Here is a 17,602-nt window from a genome sequence, read left to right as displayed (position 1 = left end):
CAACACTGGGTCTCTCTTTCTTTTCCATTCGACTAAGTGTGAAACTGGCAGCTCAAGCAGCATTACAGGAAGGAAAAGTCACTGAGTAAATTCTAATTTATGCTCCTACTGGTGTAAAAATGAGAAACTAAGTGCATCATTATGTTTGTATTGTCATGTGAGCTATTATCTGAGACCATCTAATGATCCTGATGGGGTAAACAGGATGTTACAGCTGTAGAAGGAATGGATGGAGGAGCAGAAGTCAAATGGGGACAACATAGATACGGCAGACAAATAGGAATGTATGATTTAACCATGAGGTTTTGTTTTCTGGTGACTGTAAACACTAAACAAATCATGATGTATCAAAAAACCCAACTGTTAATGTGACCTTGTTTCCCGCTGCAGGGCTACAGGACAGGTTACGCCTACAGGCACCCCATCGTGCGAGAGAAGCCCAGGCACAAGAGTGACGTAGAGATCCCCGCCACGGTCACAGCATTCATGTTCGAGGAGGACGGGGACAGCAGCGCCACAAGGATGCCCTTCAAGTTCCTGCAGCAGCGGCAGCAGAGGGAGAAGACGCGCTGGCTCAATTCCCCCAACAGCTACACCAAGGTCAGCGTGGAGGGCGGAGAGGAGCGCTACAACAGCAGGACAACCACGGTGAGCAGAGTGTGTGTGTTGGTGTGAAAAACATGGATTAAAGGTTTCAGTTTGTATACTGATTCATAAATGCATGAAGCTGAACTTCCATAACTTCTTGAAAGTAAAACTTTTTCTTAATGTTTGTGTGTTAAAATGTGAATCCGGACTTATAATAATAAACCTGAAGGAAAAGGGTCAACATGTACATCACACAGTGCCCTGACTCATCCTCCAGTTTACTGTCAGTCAGTGTTGACTGCTTTGTTGTGACTGGAGCTGCTCCTCAGTGTTTAAAACCTGATACTATATTGCCATCTACTGGCTGAGTAGAGAACTGCATTATGGATCAGTTGCACTGGTTGATGTGATTTATCTTTGAGGCATTTAGCTTAGTGACTTTAAAAGAGTACTCCAGTGATTTATGTTGCACCTCCACAGAGTTGAATGGTTCAGAAGAGGCGTTGTTAAAACGAATGAGCACAATCAGCAGCAAAAACTGAAACATCTTGACAAATGGGATAGGAGGAAATCTAGAAAAGGCATAAAAGGCAAAATTTTAAAATATGTCCTCTTCCTGCAGCTCTCCTCTCTCTCTTTCCTAAGTCCCTCCCACCAGACATCCACAGGCATATGCACACGCATCATGCAGTAACCAAGTGTTCCCCATACATTGACGTGTTTAATCCTACTTTCATTGTACAGTTGCATTCAGCTCATTGGCTCAGCCCTTCCTCGCCCTGCTTTCTGTCTCTGCTCGTCAGACCACAAATGAGACAAGACTGAGCTAGCAAGCTACCCTATGGTCTCTCCGCCACTGTGGACTTTTTCCCTGGGAGGAGAGCAAGCACTAGCACAGGAGACAGAACTTCAGTCAGCAGGTGTAGTAGCTTGAATTCAGCCAGTGCAAACCCCCCAGTACTGGGTGTCACAGCAGGCTGGTGGCCAGCATCAGCCACAGAATGTTTCCTGGTCCGGTGGGGAGTCGGGGCTGTCCGGTCCCCTAGCACTGGCTGGATTCAGGTTGCTGTGGCTACTGGTTGGGGGGTCCTTCTCCGAGGATCTAGCTAAAATAAGCTACAATAAATGGGAACATGAAACAGCTGTGAGCCTTTGGCTGTGGTTAGCAGAAGGCGAAACTATTAGAAACATTATCTCTCCATCTCTGAAACACTGACGTGTTTGTTTCATTTATAGTCAGACTCTCTTTTAGACTCTCGTTTTAATAAGTCAGTGTTCCTTTTTGGGATGCTTTGCAGTGTAGGCAGCAATTGCTAATGCTGGGATAGCAACTGTCTCTGCAGGACTCTCCACCATTAAGTCAAGCTTTCAGAATCTAAAGGGATGCACATGCACATCTGTATTTGTAGAACAGCCAATAGGAACACCGTCTCTCTAAAATGACCTGTGATTGGCCAAAGTCTCCCATCACAGGCGAGACTTTCTAAAGTCTGAAAACAGAGACAAGAGGAGGTGCAGAAGTCTAGTTTTCTCTCAGTCCACTTGAATTACAAAATGCTCAAAGGTTATTATGGGAATTTTGCCCAATTAAGCCAAAAATTAAACTGCCTACCTAGTAGGTTTTTATCAGAGCCCCTGACTGCTGGATGCTCATATATTTTTAGTCCCTCAGTTTTTATCCCACACTTTAATATTTAAAAAAATATATATTGTAAGCATAGAATAGATATTTTTTAAAAAGTGCTTTATAAATAGGGTTATACATTCAATAGTCACATCAGAGGTTTTTACATATTTTTACTGTGTCAGGTTGTAATTCTGAGCAGATAGTTTTGATCTCACGTGTTTTCACCTCCTCTTCTTCTATAGTGGATGAAGGCGGAGGAAACAGGAACCCCAATCCGAATCGAGGACCCCAATCAGTTTGTCCCTCTCAACACAGACCCCACTGAAGTGCTGCAGAAGAGAAACAAAGTGAGTCTTAACTATTCTCTCCTCTCAGTCAGCAGTGTTACATGTGAAGGTGTACACATTTCAGCGTTTCAGTCAATTTAATTTGAGCTCTGAATTGTCCATAATTTTAAATCAAAGTCACTGCTAAAGCTTCCATCGTGTGTTTTGTCCTATCACAGATCAGAGAGCAGAACCGCTTTGATATGACGTCATCGGGACCACGCTCTCAGCACCTTGCAGGCATCCCTATAGATGAACCGCGACGGGTAAAAATTTGCTCTCTTTGATGTTCAAATCTAAATTCACTTGGTTTGCTGGCATTACAGTCTGATTTAGATCTGTTCAAACACTGGTGCCAGACACTGGGTCTGACACCAAGACCTGTTTTAGATCACCTTTATACTTGGCTGTAGTTGAGCTCCATATCATCTTGCCTACAGTTAGAGATATACGAAAAATACAACAAAATTTTAGAAAAATAAACTTTAAAAAAATATCTGAATTAATGCAAATGGCTTTTAACAGTTTGATGTTCCCACCTAACAGAAAAGTGTTTTGTTTCCTGCTGAAGGAGGCACCTGTTTACTTTAACAGAGTTGTCTGACACTGAGGGCAGCTCAGAAAGTAATGATAGAAAGTAAGAGCAAGAAATCAGATTTTCATGGAGAGTTCACATCCATTTTTACCCTTTTTTTAAATTTACACATTATAACACACATTTTTTTCTCTTCTTCTTCAGAGCCAGACACATTTACTCCACATTTAGTTTTCAGGATTTCGGCAGATGGTCTATAAAGATCCAGTATATGTGTCTGTAACCATTCGGCCTCCCTGCTGCACTGAAGCAACAATACACATTTCCCTAAATACTTGTTTATTGAGAAATAACTCAGAGGTGTTTTCAGTTATTCTGACTGATTAGACACAAGTGAAAACACCTGTGTTGGCACTGAATTGTTGTGATGGAGCTTTAATCACCTGCCTCAGTGGTACACTGGAGAGCACAGCCAGTTTAATGACACCTTGCAGCCACTAGGTGGAGACAAGTGAGCACATTTGGCAACCTTACCTCTTGTAAGTTTTATAGACGTACTTAGTTATGAAAGACTGAATGAAATAGACAGTAATGAACACATAAAACGTAAGATAAAAAATATCAAATTAAGACATTTCCATGCTGATGGTTTTGTGGTTGGTGTCTTGTCTTGAAGGAGCTGGTGCAGATAAAAGTTCTGGTAAATATCCACAAGTGTTTTTCTAAATGTCACCGTTTGCAGTGGTGCTTTTATTTGACTGTAGTTTTTTGTGAGTTTTTTTATACCTTTTTGCCCGTTCAGAACAGAAACACTGCATGTGTTTATAAATGTTGTTTTTGTAAGATTCTAAATTCATTTACACCACTTATAATTCTGTTTCAGACAAAGTTGCACTTCTTGTTTTCACGTGTGTGAGATCTGGAAATGAAATGTTATGTTGGAGCATGATGGTTTCAGGAGAGATTTTTTAGCAAAAATCTGAGCAGACGTGTCACAAATGTGTGTTTTTGTGTGCATGTGTGTGACTTGTTTTGTTAGTCATGGTGCCCCCAGTGTAAACTCCATCAGTATGCTTTTGGAGTGTTTATTATTCCACAGTCTGTTAAAAAGATGTTGGGGTTTATCAGGCTAATTGGTTGAAGATTTCTGCGTGGAGTTGATGATTAGATGAGTTCTGTTTGATGTGGTCGACACTTTTATCTTTATATGATCTGTTGTAGTCATGTTGTAATGAATGATTGTACCTCTCAGACACTGTGTGTGTGTGTGTGTGTGTGTGTTTAAGAGGAAGAGGAAAAAGGAGAGGGATTTGTTTTTTGTACGTGCATGCATTTGTGCTCTGATGCGTTCGTCTGTGTGTGTGTGTGTGTGTGTGTGTGTGTGTGTGTGTGTGTGCTCTAATGCCCATGCTCACCCCTCTCCCTGTCTCCTCCCCAGCCATACGTGCCCACAGAGGAGGAGCAGATGGCTCCCCTGCCTCCCAACCCCTTCAGTGAGCTGTCAGAAAAGGAGCTGAAGGAGTACTGCAAGAACGTGGAGAGGAGGCAACTTGGCCTTAGCGGTACGACACACACACATGGAAACACGCACTCGAACAAACGTGTAAACTCCCACGCGTACAGTACACACCAGCCCGTAAATTCATGACTGTTCATAGGTGTGTGGATTTGATTCTGAACTCTTTCACGCTCAACTTGCAAACACCACAAGAGCCCGGCTCACACTGAGAGACATATGGACTGCACACACTGACACACACAAACACACACACAGTGACGTCCTCGTAGCCAAAAGCTTTATGTGAGCAGCAAACAATCCTCCCAATCTGTGAAGGTTCATTTAACATCACATTATTGAGCAGATTTACAACAGTCATTCAATAATCAATCTGTAAGGCACAGTTTGTTTTGATTAATCTGAGCCCTTAAAAAGATTTTGAGTAAGTGGCAAGTCTTTGCTGTCGTTAATGATGTGTGCTCTAATTTTTGGCTGTTCGTATTAGAGCCTTCTCATGTGTCACCAGGGTCAAAAGTATCAGCCAATCTTGGTTTATCAGAGATCAGAAATCAATCGCAGCAATATATGTTTCTTAGGTTGTATTTTAATTGATCATTTAACCTCAGTTTCTCTTAAATTGAATTTATTGTGCTTTGATTGATAGTTATTTATTATAGTTACATATTTAGTTCATTGTCTTGAATTTGCAGCTGTTGCTGCCATCTTTTAAATTAAAATTTATCTTCAACTGTAAAAAATCCTGCTCCCAATCCTGTATTTCAACTCGTTGATTACAAAATTATCCAGTATACCGTTATCTTATTTCTATTATAAGCCAGATATTGGTATCAGCCTCAAAAACTGACATGACCATGACATGCACCGAGAGTTAAATCTATTGGATTTGAACTGAGAATAAAGTCTCAGTCTAGCTGGTGCCAGGTGACTTCCTCCCTCCATGAGCTTTCTCTTTCCTTTTCAAAGACTTTCAACTGCAGCAAAGACAAGACCCTAACAGCCAGATGTGAGCACGTCCTGCTGAAGTCTGTTAAAGTTGTTAACAAGCTCCATCTGACATTTTCAAGTGCTCAGAATCCACTAAAACAGCTGGAGCAGATTTCAAACTGAGTTCAAACCAAATCAGGATTTCTTAGAACTGGCAAATCCGTCCCTCCTCTTCCTCCTCATATCTTGACTTTCAGATTGATTACTGTTCAGGTTGAGTCTGTCCTGCGCTCTCTCAGCAGTAAACATCCATATTATCACCATAGCAGTGATCCCAGTGGATTCTAACACACTGCCTGGGGTATCACATACAAACACACACCTATATATTGCCTAACATGAGGGCTTGTTCCCGCAGGCTCTACTGCTGCCATCATCCATGTTAACCTTGTGTGCACACACGCTCGTACACACAGGATTGTCAATACTAATCATATTAGCCCTCTGTCCCACTGCCTTTCAGGCAGGCAGGGGGGAAATCAATAGTGAACAAATAGTGATGGGGGGTTGTCCACTAGTCCCCATTCTGCATACGCTCCCTCCATGTTGGACCAGATTAATGTGTATACTGGTGTACATGTGTGTGTACATCAGCATGCACATGGTCATGAGTGTTTATAGGATCATCCACATGGATCATCCTTATGTGTATATGAAACATGGTGCAATGTGTGTGTGTGTGTGCGCGCGTGTGTGCATGTACATGTACTGTATGAGAGGTCGGTGTGACTAAGATGGCAGACCGAACAGACAGCAGGTCTTCACACCCGCCACATGAGCGGAGCCCGTTGCTATGACACTGTTGCCCCCACAGCCCCACGAATCCCCGGTGGCCAATCTGGATGCAAGCTGGAGACCGTCTGTAATGGCCTGATATATGCCTGGGCCACACACACACACACACACGCACACACACACATGCACACACACACTTACAGGTTTAGCCTGTGATTGAAAGTGTTCAGTCAACTCTGTAAATTCATTTTGTAAGTTAAAGTGTGATCATTATAAACGTATAGAGTATGAAATGCGTATACTGCAGCTGTTAGATGGAAACTTAAGTGTTGCCTAAGGTGCACTTAAATTGAGCTTAGCAATTTTCGACATGACAGGACTCATGTAGCTCACACCATGTTTGAAAAATGCACAGTTCACTCCTCAGATCTCAACTAAATGCATGTAACATCTGATGGAGAACATATTAGCACTTTCACTGCACAGACCAGGCTGTTGTGCAACCACGTTCTATAATGCTGTTGTGAATAACTGTGGTGCGTCAGCCAACTGAATGTGTAACCCTGAATGTGTCAATGAATGTGTTAAAGTAATATGGGAATGTCTTTCATTCATACTAATCAGTGTTTAAAACTAATGAAGCTACTAATGCTGAGCTGCACTGTAACATTATCTGTACGTACAAAAGGTATTTTTTAAAAGCTGTTTTTATCATGGACGAGATACAAAACATGTACTCGGTTATTTTTCATGCATTAAGAGCCAGGAAGTGGCCTAAAGGTCCAGTGTGTAGGATTTAGGGGGATATATGGACAGAATTTGAATAAGAATTATGTTTTGTTTGGTGTAAAATCACCTGTAAATAAGATGTCGCATTTTCATTACATATCTACTAAAGGAGGAGGTCCTCGTCCAACATTTTGCAGTGGCATGTTTCTACAGTAATCCAGAATGGACAAACCAAACACTGGCACACTAGCTCTAGATAGGGCCCTTCGCATTTTCACATCAGCCACTGTAGTTAGCAGCCAAACTGCTCTACCTTCTAGGAACCTTGAAGATCTTTGAATAACTTGGTCCAGTCGTTTTGGAGAGGAGGAGACCACTGCAGATGATTTGGCGCCCAGTAAAAAGCTCCTTAACAATTAAAATTGAAGTAATTCTAACTGGGAGTTCACGCTTGGCAAACGGGAGAAATTTCAGCTGGTTGCAATTTGCAGTCCTTGCCGCTAGATGGCACCAAATACTACACACTGCTCCTTTAAGGTAGTCTTGGAAATTTAAAAAATATGATGGTAGGATGTGAAATAAGAACATTCTTATTGTTTAGTAGGCCTTTGCACGCTAAATCCTTATTTTTTGTTTGAAATTGTCAACGACTTCACGTTGTGTCAATCATGTTTGCACACTGAGTTCAAAACTTTTGCCCAGCATTAAAATTTTTGGAACAGGTTCAATTTTCTGCGTTCTTTGCATCTGTCAGAAGCCTTCAGAGACGTCTGACCAAGAGTCAGTGAAGAAAATGTGGCGGCTCACATTCAGCAGGTCAGATAGTATTATTCAGGTGGATGATGACGAGGAGGAGGAGGAGGAGGATGTGGACAGCACACAGAATGTGTAGACAGAGAGGGAGGACAGTGCAGCCCCTTTGTGCAGCTGCAGTGCCAAATGAAAGACAGGGAGGAAGTGATGACAGCCAGATAGGTAACTCCAGTGGAGAGAGGCAAAGGAGGAAATGCGTCGCACATTGGAGTCAGTGTGCAAGGTTTCTGTGCAGATTTTTTTCAGATGACAGATTTTTTTAAAAACGCATCCGAAAAAACAGGCTCAGTGTGCAAAGGCCTTTAGGATATAAAGTGTATTAAAAGTTGGTATTGCTCCTCTTGTTAATTCTTAACCAAAAAATTTGATGATATAATTTGGCTAACAATTTCATCATGATACAGTTCCGCTAAAAATTAAAATACACTATTAGATAATGGGCAGCCTTAGCTTTAATATATTTAATCTCCCTCGTTTTTCCTGTGAAAGTGCCCAAAGATTTTTGTATTTTTGTCCATCACATATTTAAAGCGAATAAATGGCCTTATTGTTAGCATGTTTTGTGTTAGCATGTTGCGCAAGGAGCTAGCTAGCTGCTCTGGGAATCCAACCTGCAGCCTCTGAGTTCAGAGCGTCTGCCCCGTCAGTGTGACATTAAGGCACAACAGAACGTTACAGTGCACACTCAGCCACCAGGAGAATCATGTAACAAACAAACGGCGGCTGTCCGAGAGCCTGACAATCAACAGACAAGGATTTTTGTGAAATTTTGTGGAAAAACAGCTGTGCATGGCCTGATTCTAACATGTGTGTGTTACCACTAATCTCTCAACCCCTCCCTCCACTCCCTCACCCTCCCTCTGACCCTTCATCCCAAATCCCCCTCCCCAACCTCTCATCCCACTCACCCCTGCTGTCGTCCCACTACTTCAATCCTCTACACCACCCTGCAATCCTCTCATCCGTCCCTCACCCCGCCTCGACCCCCTCCCCACCCTCCCTGCAGATGGAGAGCACGAGCTAACCTCCGACGACGGCTCCACTCTCTCTCAGTCTCTGTCTCTCACCCAGTCCCCGCAAAGCACTCCAGCTAAAGAAGGTATCGCTCACTCAGAGACAGAGACACTTTGTCTGAATGATCTTCACTGCCTTGCTGTGTGTCTTTAAAATCAGATGTGTCTTTGCATGAGAGTGCAAATTAAAATGAAATGGACTCAGAGCTCAGTATGCAATGTCTAAACTACTGATCTGTGCTATAAGTTTGTACTGCACTAACCATTTTTCATGTAAAAGCTCACCCGTCTACATAATGAAACTGCAATAGTGTCCCGTCTGTTTAAAACCTAATTTGTCCTTTTTTTTCACAAATACATTTCTGCTGTTGGTTATGAAAATCATCAGTACTCGCCAGAAGCGATGAAGCAAACCTTAAAGGCACTTATTTTACATTACTGCTGACAGTTTTTTAAAGCATACATTTATAATTTCTACATTCAGGGTACAAAAACAGATTCAGAGCCACTGGTTACCTTCAGCACAATATGAGAATCATGTCGTAAATAATCCTTTAAGATAGTTAAATCCATCACAGGAGCAGCTCTGTTACCTTGTTCGAACTGCTTTTGAAAGCTCTCCTTATTGGTGCATTTAGGGACGTCGAAGACCAAATTCACATTGTTCTTTTCAGAGTGTCCATGTTGGCTTATTGCGTGTTGTCTTCTGGCTTTGATTGTGATGTCGTAGTTTGACATTTTGCGAAGACTTTGCTGACTTGCAATGAGTTAGACAAAGATCAATACCTGTCTTATGTCGTTTAGAATAGAGCGAGAGCCAGGCAATTAGCATAGCTAGCGTAGCATAGTGTTGTTTATCAAGTTAGATTGTTTTGGAGTGAATTGCTGAGTGTTGGAGATATCGGCCGTAGAGATGTCCACCTTCTCTCCAATATAATGGAACTAGATGGCACTCAGCTTGTGGTGCTCAAAGTGCCAAAAAATAACATTTGCAGACTCAACAGCAATGTCACTTTCCAGAAATCATGACCCAGTTACTCAAGATAATCCACAGACCTTGTTGTGAGCAGTTTCATGTGGGAACTATTTTCTTTCAACCGAACGACATCTGCCAGCCGTGTCACTGTGCAGAGGGAAGCGTGCGTCGCCAAGCAGCGCTGATCAAATATAAACCAAGATTCTTTCACTGTGTTGCCTATTTCTCGCCTCAGATGTTTTCAGAAATGTGTTTTGGCTGTAATAGGAGGTTGTTTGTTACCATTCAACCGCCATAGTGTCAAATGGACGAGTTTGCATTATGTCACCTACCAGCCGGAGCTCTTAAGCATATGACACAGTCCTTTTTCACTGTTCTCTCTGGTCACGTAGTACCAATTTCAAAAGTATTTATGTCTTTCTACTGCAAAGACAGCCTAGTTTTATGAAAAGACCATCTCTCTGTCTTCATTACTCAGACGTAAAAGTGGTGTCGATCTCCTCGTCCAACTCCTGGCAAGAAACCAAATAATTTTTTTTCCCCAAAACAACAAACTATGCCTTTTAAAGGAGGCAAATCAAGTTTTGGGCACGTTAACTCTTAATCTTGAATGCTGGAGTGTCCTTAAATGCACCACTTACTAGCATTGTCAAAAGGAGTTCACATCAATATGAGTTCTTTTGCCCTGTCTCTTTCCTTTGTGTAAAACATCACAGACCTGCTGGGTTGGTAACATTAGTGTGCTATGATGTCACCTCACATGATTTCTGGGTACTGAATTGTTGCCTCTTGCTTCCATTTGGATCTACAGTTTCGTAACAGTTAACCTTGGGTCTGACATTTGAAGCCAGTTGGTGTACCTCCAAGAAAGACAAAGATCACAGCGGCCTCCTTACAGGCTGTAAATAATGACACTATGGGATTGACTTCCTGTCAGCTTCCCTCCAGCACAAACACGCAAAACCACACAATGAGTAACAATTAACCCACGACAGCACATTGGCTCAGGGGACCCATAATTTCTGACACCACCGCTGTGAGGTCAGCGTGTACAGTAGATGTACTGAAACCGGGTCAGTTGTTGTGTGAGCTGCTTTCTAATGTCGCACTGTGTCGGTTTTTTTGTGCTCGGATGAAGATAACAGGAGAAGTCATCACCGTTTTCATGTTCAGTAACACGATGCCGCTGCCCTTCATTCTCTAACCTGCATTCGCAGCCCAGAGAAAGAGATGTGACACTAGCGGGCCTGTTACATGAACAGTCATTAAGGGAGAGGGTGTAGGTCGCTGCTCAAAGCCCCAATTTTTTTTAAGGTGAAAGGAGGACAGAGTCTCTGTGCTATCAGGTCACTGGAGCTTTACGCAGGGATGTTATGAAATATGTAGAGCACTGGGACAGCATGTCCCTTTGTGTGAGGCGGAAGTTCAACACACAGTTCAGATGGTATTAGTGTGTTCAGAACAGCAAAGCCTCAAATGAACGACAAGTTGACATTAAATTTGTTTGGGATGTCCATCTTGACATTATCAGGATGACATAACCAGAGGATGTCTTAATTTTAATGTCAAGTTGTCATGACAAAGACAACTTCTGGTAACGTCACTTTGATTAATTTCAGGTCGTCATAATAAGGACATCCCAAACAAATATAATGTCAACTTGTCATTACAAAAACCGAATGACACTTAATGACAGCAGTCATATACGTTTATGACATGTACATAATGTTTATGACAAGTTCGTGACAGTGTCATGTCATAGTTATGACAGTGTCATGTCACCCTTATGTAGATACCTTCAAGTAAAGTGTTACCTATATTTGTGTAAATAGTGATAAAAAAAATACCGGTTAAAGTTTCAAAAACTAAAGCAGTTAAAACTAGTAATACCTGAGCAGAAAGATGCTTCATTAGGCCATTCAATTTATATCTGTTTTTTAACATTTCTACTCTGGTTCCAGCCGATGATCAAATACAAAGACAAAATCAGTTAAAAGCATTTAATTTCCTGATGTAGGTGGTTTATTGTTTTCAAGCGTTTAGTGTATTCATGACATACATCATGGACCCAATTTATACTTCACATGTCCACATAGCCCTGACAGTCTCTGTGACTTCATTTTGCATTGTCTGTGCTTGTCATTGACTTTAGGCCTTGACACACCAGGGCAGTGGTGAAAAAATGACACTGAAATACTCAGCTACGAATACTTTCAGTCAAAACTGTTCACACCGGCAAAGATGCAAATTAGAAACAGTTGCTATTGTGGTAAGGTTATGATGTGACATCTACTCCGCACAATGTGATTGGTGCATCCTTTATTAGAGGTGTAAAAGCTTGAAAAAAAAGTAACTTCAACCTTAAAAAAAAGTATAAAGAAGCTGTTTTCACTGCATAATATCCACGTTCTGTGTCAAAGTGCTCATGACCAAACCAAAGGTACAAAAACATATATATTGATGAGTAAATGAATCACATGCAAAAACACCCCCCGTGTGTGAAGGCCTTTACAGTGAACATAAAGGAGATAAGTGTTTCCTGACACCCACAGCGTCAGTGCTTTTTACATATTTTATAAGAAAATTACTGATTTATTCCATAAGTTAATTTGATTGCAAACTCTGTCTCACTATCTCCCACATGATCCACTCCTCCACATTAGTACACGTTGTTCACTGATGTTATATCAGGCACAGACCATATGGTTGTTTCTTAGTTGTGGGTGTTGTCTGTTTATAGGGTGTGTCAAGCTGAATTGAGTGATGTGGTCTCCTTTGTTCATTGTTCCCTGTCCTGATCTAACCTGTGTCTCGCTCCCCCCTCCCCTCAGATAACCACACGAGCCTGATGAACGGCAAAGACGACCACGGCGACGTGGATGAGGAGCTGTCCAAGCGCGTCAGCCAGCTGACCACCAGCGTGGAGAGCGTGGAGATCACGGTGCGCTCCGGAGAGAAGATCGAGGAGGCGCTGTCCCCTGAGAGCTCGCCCTCCAAGTCGCCGAACACCAAGAAGAAGAAGAAGTTCCGCACCCCGTCCTTCCTGAAGAAGAACAAAAAGAAAGAGAAGACGGAGGCCTGAGAGGAGCTGGGCAGCGGGGAGCGAGGCAGAAGAAGAAGAGAGGGGCAGCAGCCACCTTTTCTGTTTGTCTTTGTTTTTATTTTGTCTTCGTTTTTCAATGTCCTTTTATGTTTTTAATTTTATTTGAATTTTTTTTTTAACAAAAGGTTTTATGTGCAAAAGGCAGAATAATTGATTAGTTAAAAAATTAATTGGTTTGCAAAAAAAAAGAAATGTCTCTCCTTCTGCAAAAAGACGAGAATGTTTTTTGGGATGGGCGTGTGGGTCCACAAATTAAAGTTGCAGCAGATATGGGGTGACTTGAGTGGGTGTTGAGTGTCTACACACCTGATCACTCATGCAGTACTCTAACAGGGCTCCTTGAAAGTCGTAATGTGTCATTTGAGGCCATTTAGATCCTGAATAACTGGCTCCTCCTGTGTTGTTTCCCAGGCTGAAAATAGAACTTGAAACCACCTCGCATATTTGTTGCTTCAAAATCCAATTTTATTAGATGGTTGGGTTGCAACACGAGTGCTGTGCAACTGCACAAAATGAAACTAAACCTTTTTTTATTTAAAGACATCCCCTTGTCTTTAAAGGTTTTGTTTTTACATTCTGGTCACCTGACTCTGTATAGGGAACTGAGAGGCCATGTTAAATTTGAAGTCACACTGGAAAACTGGTCTCAGAAAAAACAACAGCCACAGGGCTTGTGTTGATTTATTTTGCTGTGAGAGACGTTTTCTTTCTGCTCTCTCACACTCTCCAAGCATCTGATACAAACCCTGTCTTCAGCTGATTGTGGTTGAGCTAGAAGATGAGTTAAAGAGTGGACTGGACAAAGATAGTGAGGATGAAGGCTGACGGTTTATCACAACTAAGTTGACGTAATCTCAAAGAGCCGCTGACTCACTCAGAATATTTATGTAGCATTTTCATATCTTCTCTTCATCTCAATGTTTTCTTTTCCCTTTTTTTGCCAAACAAAATGGAAGAAAAGAAGAAACAATCTCATTTTAGTGAAGCGTCACTGTGTCTAGTTTGTCATCTCATGAAATCTGATCTTTTTTTATCGAACACAAATTTGGTATTAGTCGACTCTATTTTGTACTCATTTGTAAGCTTTTACAGAGAATTACAGATGTTACGCATGTTTTCTCTTTTTGCAAGAACTGAATTTATATGGCTGACTATGTTCTGTAGTGATGCCTGATTGCTCAAATTATATTCTAATCTTCAGAGTACACAAATTTACTATATAACACAGATATATGAAAACTGGATATGTTGGCTATAGATTTTTAACTATATATTTTTTATTTTATTGTGCTGCACTTTTCTTGTGGTATATAACACATTTTAGTTGCAGGTGGTTTCACCAGTGAAGGAGATTGTGAAGTATTTGGTTAAAAAAAAAAACAAAAAAGTTGTGCAAGTAGCAAGCGAGGCATGGTGTCGGAGAAAGGTCAGGACCCAGAAAGTGAGTCGAATGAAAAGAGGGAGTAGTCTTTCATTGGTGTCATGCGTGAGAAATGATCTCTACTTCTCAACTCAACAAAACAGGAAGTGTAGTGTTGAAACGCCAAACTATCTGCAGTCACCAGCTGAAATGAGAATCACGGGTCGTGGAGTGGTGACATCTTTAGTTTGGTGTGTTTGTGTGTTTGTTTTTAAAGCCATATTGTAATTTTTTTCCTCCATTGTTTTAAATGATGAGACAAGGGTTGCGATTCTGCCTGCTTGGGGCATCAAGGACCCTCAGAAGACCTCTGTTAAATCACCCCAGTGACTGCATCGACACCCCTCAGGCTCCCACAAACTTTATTTTTTTCTCAGTAGCTACTTTCACAGCAGCTACAGTTCTTGCTTAATTTGCCATTTATTTCCTCCTGGAACTGGAACATAATAAGGAGGTCATATGGACATTTTTACTTTTATTTGATCGCTCTGCGAGCCCGATCGTCATTTCAGCTTCTAAAGCCTCCCCTCATGTAATTTCTCTAGTAAACACGATCGTGTTGTAACTGTCAGATGACCCGCAGTTGAACTGCAAAGCCAAAGTGTGATGGGTTGCCACATATCCTCCCCCCCGCAGTTTAACCAGATGTACCAATATCCCAGCTAGCAATGTGAAGTATTGGATTTGGTGGGGAGGAAGGGAGGGAGGGTTTAGGGACACATCTTTAGCTGTGTTAAACGATAGCTTTTGGCTCTGGGCAGAGAGCTGAGGTCACACAACTGGAAGATGGAGAAGGGAGGTGTGAGTTTGGAAATGGAAGTGCATATGTGTGTGTAGTAGAGAGGGGCAGGGGGTAAGGACAACCTGACACTAACGCACCATGTTTTTATCACTCAGACTGTCTTCTTCTTTCATACCATCTCTCCTCCTGGGAAGTTCTTTTTATTTTTCATCCTCTATTTGTATCGCAGTACGTTTTTTTTTTTTCCTTTTAGTTTGCAGAGAGCACTAGGCTTTTTTTATTAACCATTTTATGAGCATAAATTGCTCCCAGATGAACTGAATGTGCATTGCATCCTTTTTATTTTCTCCTCTTCTGTTTCCGACTGTTTGCACCTTGCTTTACTAATGCCTCTCTATCCACCTTTTTTTCTGTTTTTTTTTTTTTTTTTTTAAAAAGAGCGAGTTTTGCTTTGGCATGCCAGAATGAGCCAAGCTACTTTGTGACCTGTGAAAATCCTATATAAATGGTTATCTAATGGAGTTGCTTTTAGATGTATTGCTAATCAGTGTAAATTCACAAATAAAACTGTATTTTAAGAAACGGAAGCTCATTTTTCATGTTTGTTCATCACAATTTGCGTTCAGCATAATCCATACACACTCATTTTCCTTTATACCATTATCATGATTCAAACAGGTATATGATCAAGTGTACATATTCATAGTTTCACAAGCTTAATGCTGCATTTTCATGATGATTTACAGTATTGTAGAGCAGCTTTGAATAGGAGCACCTATGCTGTAATATAGTACTTCAGTGTTAAATGAGCAGGAAAAAAGTAATGTGCCTTTTTTGAAATGTTTATTCATGATGTTAAAAGATGGAAATGTTGTTTGTGTGAATAGTTCCATCAGGAAGTCGCGACACATTTATGGCACCGATTGACTAAATGCAAGTGAGACAATGATCATAACAGAGGCACAGGAAAAGAGGAAGCACTTGAGCAGACATGCTGTGAAATGCAGAGTGAGCACAATGACACTTGACACATTGAGATATGCATCGCTGCATGAATGTAGAGACAGACGTGTATAAGAAGGTCTCTCTCCAAAACGCTGTGTACTCAGAAGATACACATTACCAGAAATTTGACCCTTCAATATGATGTATATTTTGTTACTGACAAACTATAAATACTGTGTGGCATCTTGTTTACCTGTAAAGTAATGAATTCTTCAGTATTCTTTAAAGCAGTGGTTTCAAACCTAGGGAGGGACCTTCACAATGGGTTGCAAGTTGGTTACTGGGTAGGCATAAGAAAAATCTCAATTCGAGAAAGATCTCAGTTCTGCGACAGCAATTTAGTTTTATTTTTCAGACTTACCTTTGGTTCTTTCTTGTAAAATACTGTATAACTTTAACCCCATTGGAAAATATTTAAATAAGACAAAATTTGGGGCCTGCATTACCAGCCCATTCTCATTCCCAGATGTCAAATACAGCAGCCTGGTCAGTGGCCATCTGCGTCTGATTCTCAAGGCACCCTTAAGCATCTGTAAAAGACGTACTGGGCTTTCAGCTAACACCAGTGTAAACCCATCAACAGCAGTTAAGTAGTATAAAGAGCGAGAAACCAAGGTAGATGGAAGGGAGGGGTGGTGGATGTGTCAAACAATCGCAGGACTTTCACCCTGGAGACCAGTGTGTGTGTGTCTCGTGAAATGATGAGGTTTAATAACTACATTACACAGTCAAAACGTTCTAAGCCTATTAAGTATTTTTGTTGCCTAAACCTAAAGTAGTTTCTGTGATGAAACTTACATCTCCTATCAATATGAAAGTTTATTTTGAAAAGACACTATGCATGTAACGAGCAAATAATTTAGACGCCATTCCTGAGCATCAAAAAGTGACGCCAGAAGGCTAAATACTGTGGAGTGTCATAGTCTGAAGCGTAGGACCACTGATCAAGCCATATTTGACAAGTTGGGAGTGAGAACATGTTGACATTACCCACAATGCAACTCTACCACAGCCAGTTCAATTCAGTATGTTAAGCTAGCAGCAGCTAATGTAGCTTTGAGCCTCTATCTTCCAGCAGGGATGACCAGCAAGCTTCTGGGGTCTGTTATGCTCACTTTCTTCAAACTCCACACCCCCAGATTTATTTCCATTTTCAAACTTGGAGTCTTCAGACCCAACTGACGCTGACACAGATGACATCACTTTAGGAAATTTAGGAGATTTCACACAGCTCAGTGGAGCTCAGTGGAGTTTCCCTTCAAATGATCAAAAGAGGTCTGGAGCCACTGCTTTAAACAATGTGTATGTTGTTGTGTTTTTGTTTAAGTAGGTGTGACTTTTTATTCGGTGCCCTTCTGATGTGTCCACAGATGCTCACTTTACCACCAAAGAATCCGCTTCTCTCTTAATACCCAAATCAGCTGCACGCTTTCCATCCACAAGAGGGATGTCCGTCTCATGCTGGTTCAAACCTGTCACAGCTTTGA

At 41.4% G+C, this 17,602-nt stretch overlaps 1 protein-coding gene across 10 annotated transcripts in view; it reads left to right on the top strand.

The window, feature by feature from the left end:
- add3a (adducin 3 (gamma) a) overlaps positions 1 to 15,697 on the top strand; it is a 133,143-nt gene extending 117,446 nt beyond the window's left edge. For 4 of the 10 annotated variants that reach the window (XM_033625321.2, XM_078166020.1, XM_033625320.2 and 1 more), the window contains 7 exons: positions 391 to 648; positions 2,458 to 2,562; positions 2,721 to 2,807; positions 3,753 to 3,776; positions 4,515 to 4,638; positions 8,863 to 8,955; positions 12,677 to 15,697. In XM_033625321.2, the coding sequence (XP_033481212.2) occupies positions 391 to 648; positions 2,458 to 2,562; positions 2,721 to 2,807; positions 3,753 to 3,776; positions 4,515 to 4,638; positions 8,863 to 8,955; positions 12,677 to 12,927 (942 nt within the window). In that variant the 3' untranslated portion in view covers positions 12,928 to 15,697. The remainder of the gene's footprint in view (positions 1 to 390; positions 649 to 2,457; positions 2,563 to 2,720; positions 2,808 to 3,752; positions 3,777 to 4,514; positions 4,639 to 8,862; positions 8,956 to 12,676) is intronic. The other 6 variants (XM_078166026.1, XM_078166025.1, XM_078166024.1 and 3 more) reach the window with 3 other exon arrangements.
- The last annotated feature ends 1,905 nt before the right edge of the window (positions 15,698 to 17,602 follow it).

The sequence above is a fragment of the Epinephelus lanceolatus genome, chromosome 3 (genome assembly GCF_041903045.1).
Source record: "Epinephelus lanceolatus isolate andai-2023 chromosome 3, ASM4190304v1, whole genome shotgun sequence".
NCBI lineage: Eukaryota > Metazoa > Chordata > Actinopteri > Perciformes > Serranidae > Epinephelus > Epinephelus lanceolatus.
This window is presented reverse-complemented; position numbering and strand designations above follow the sequence as displayed.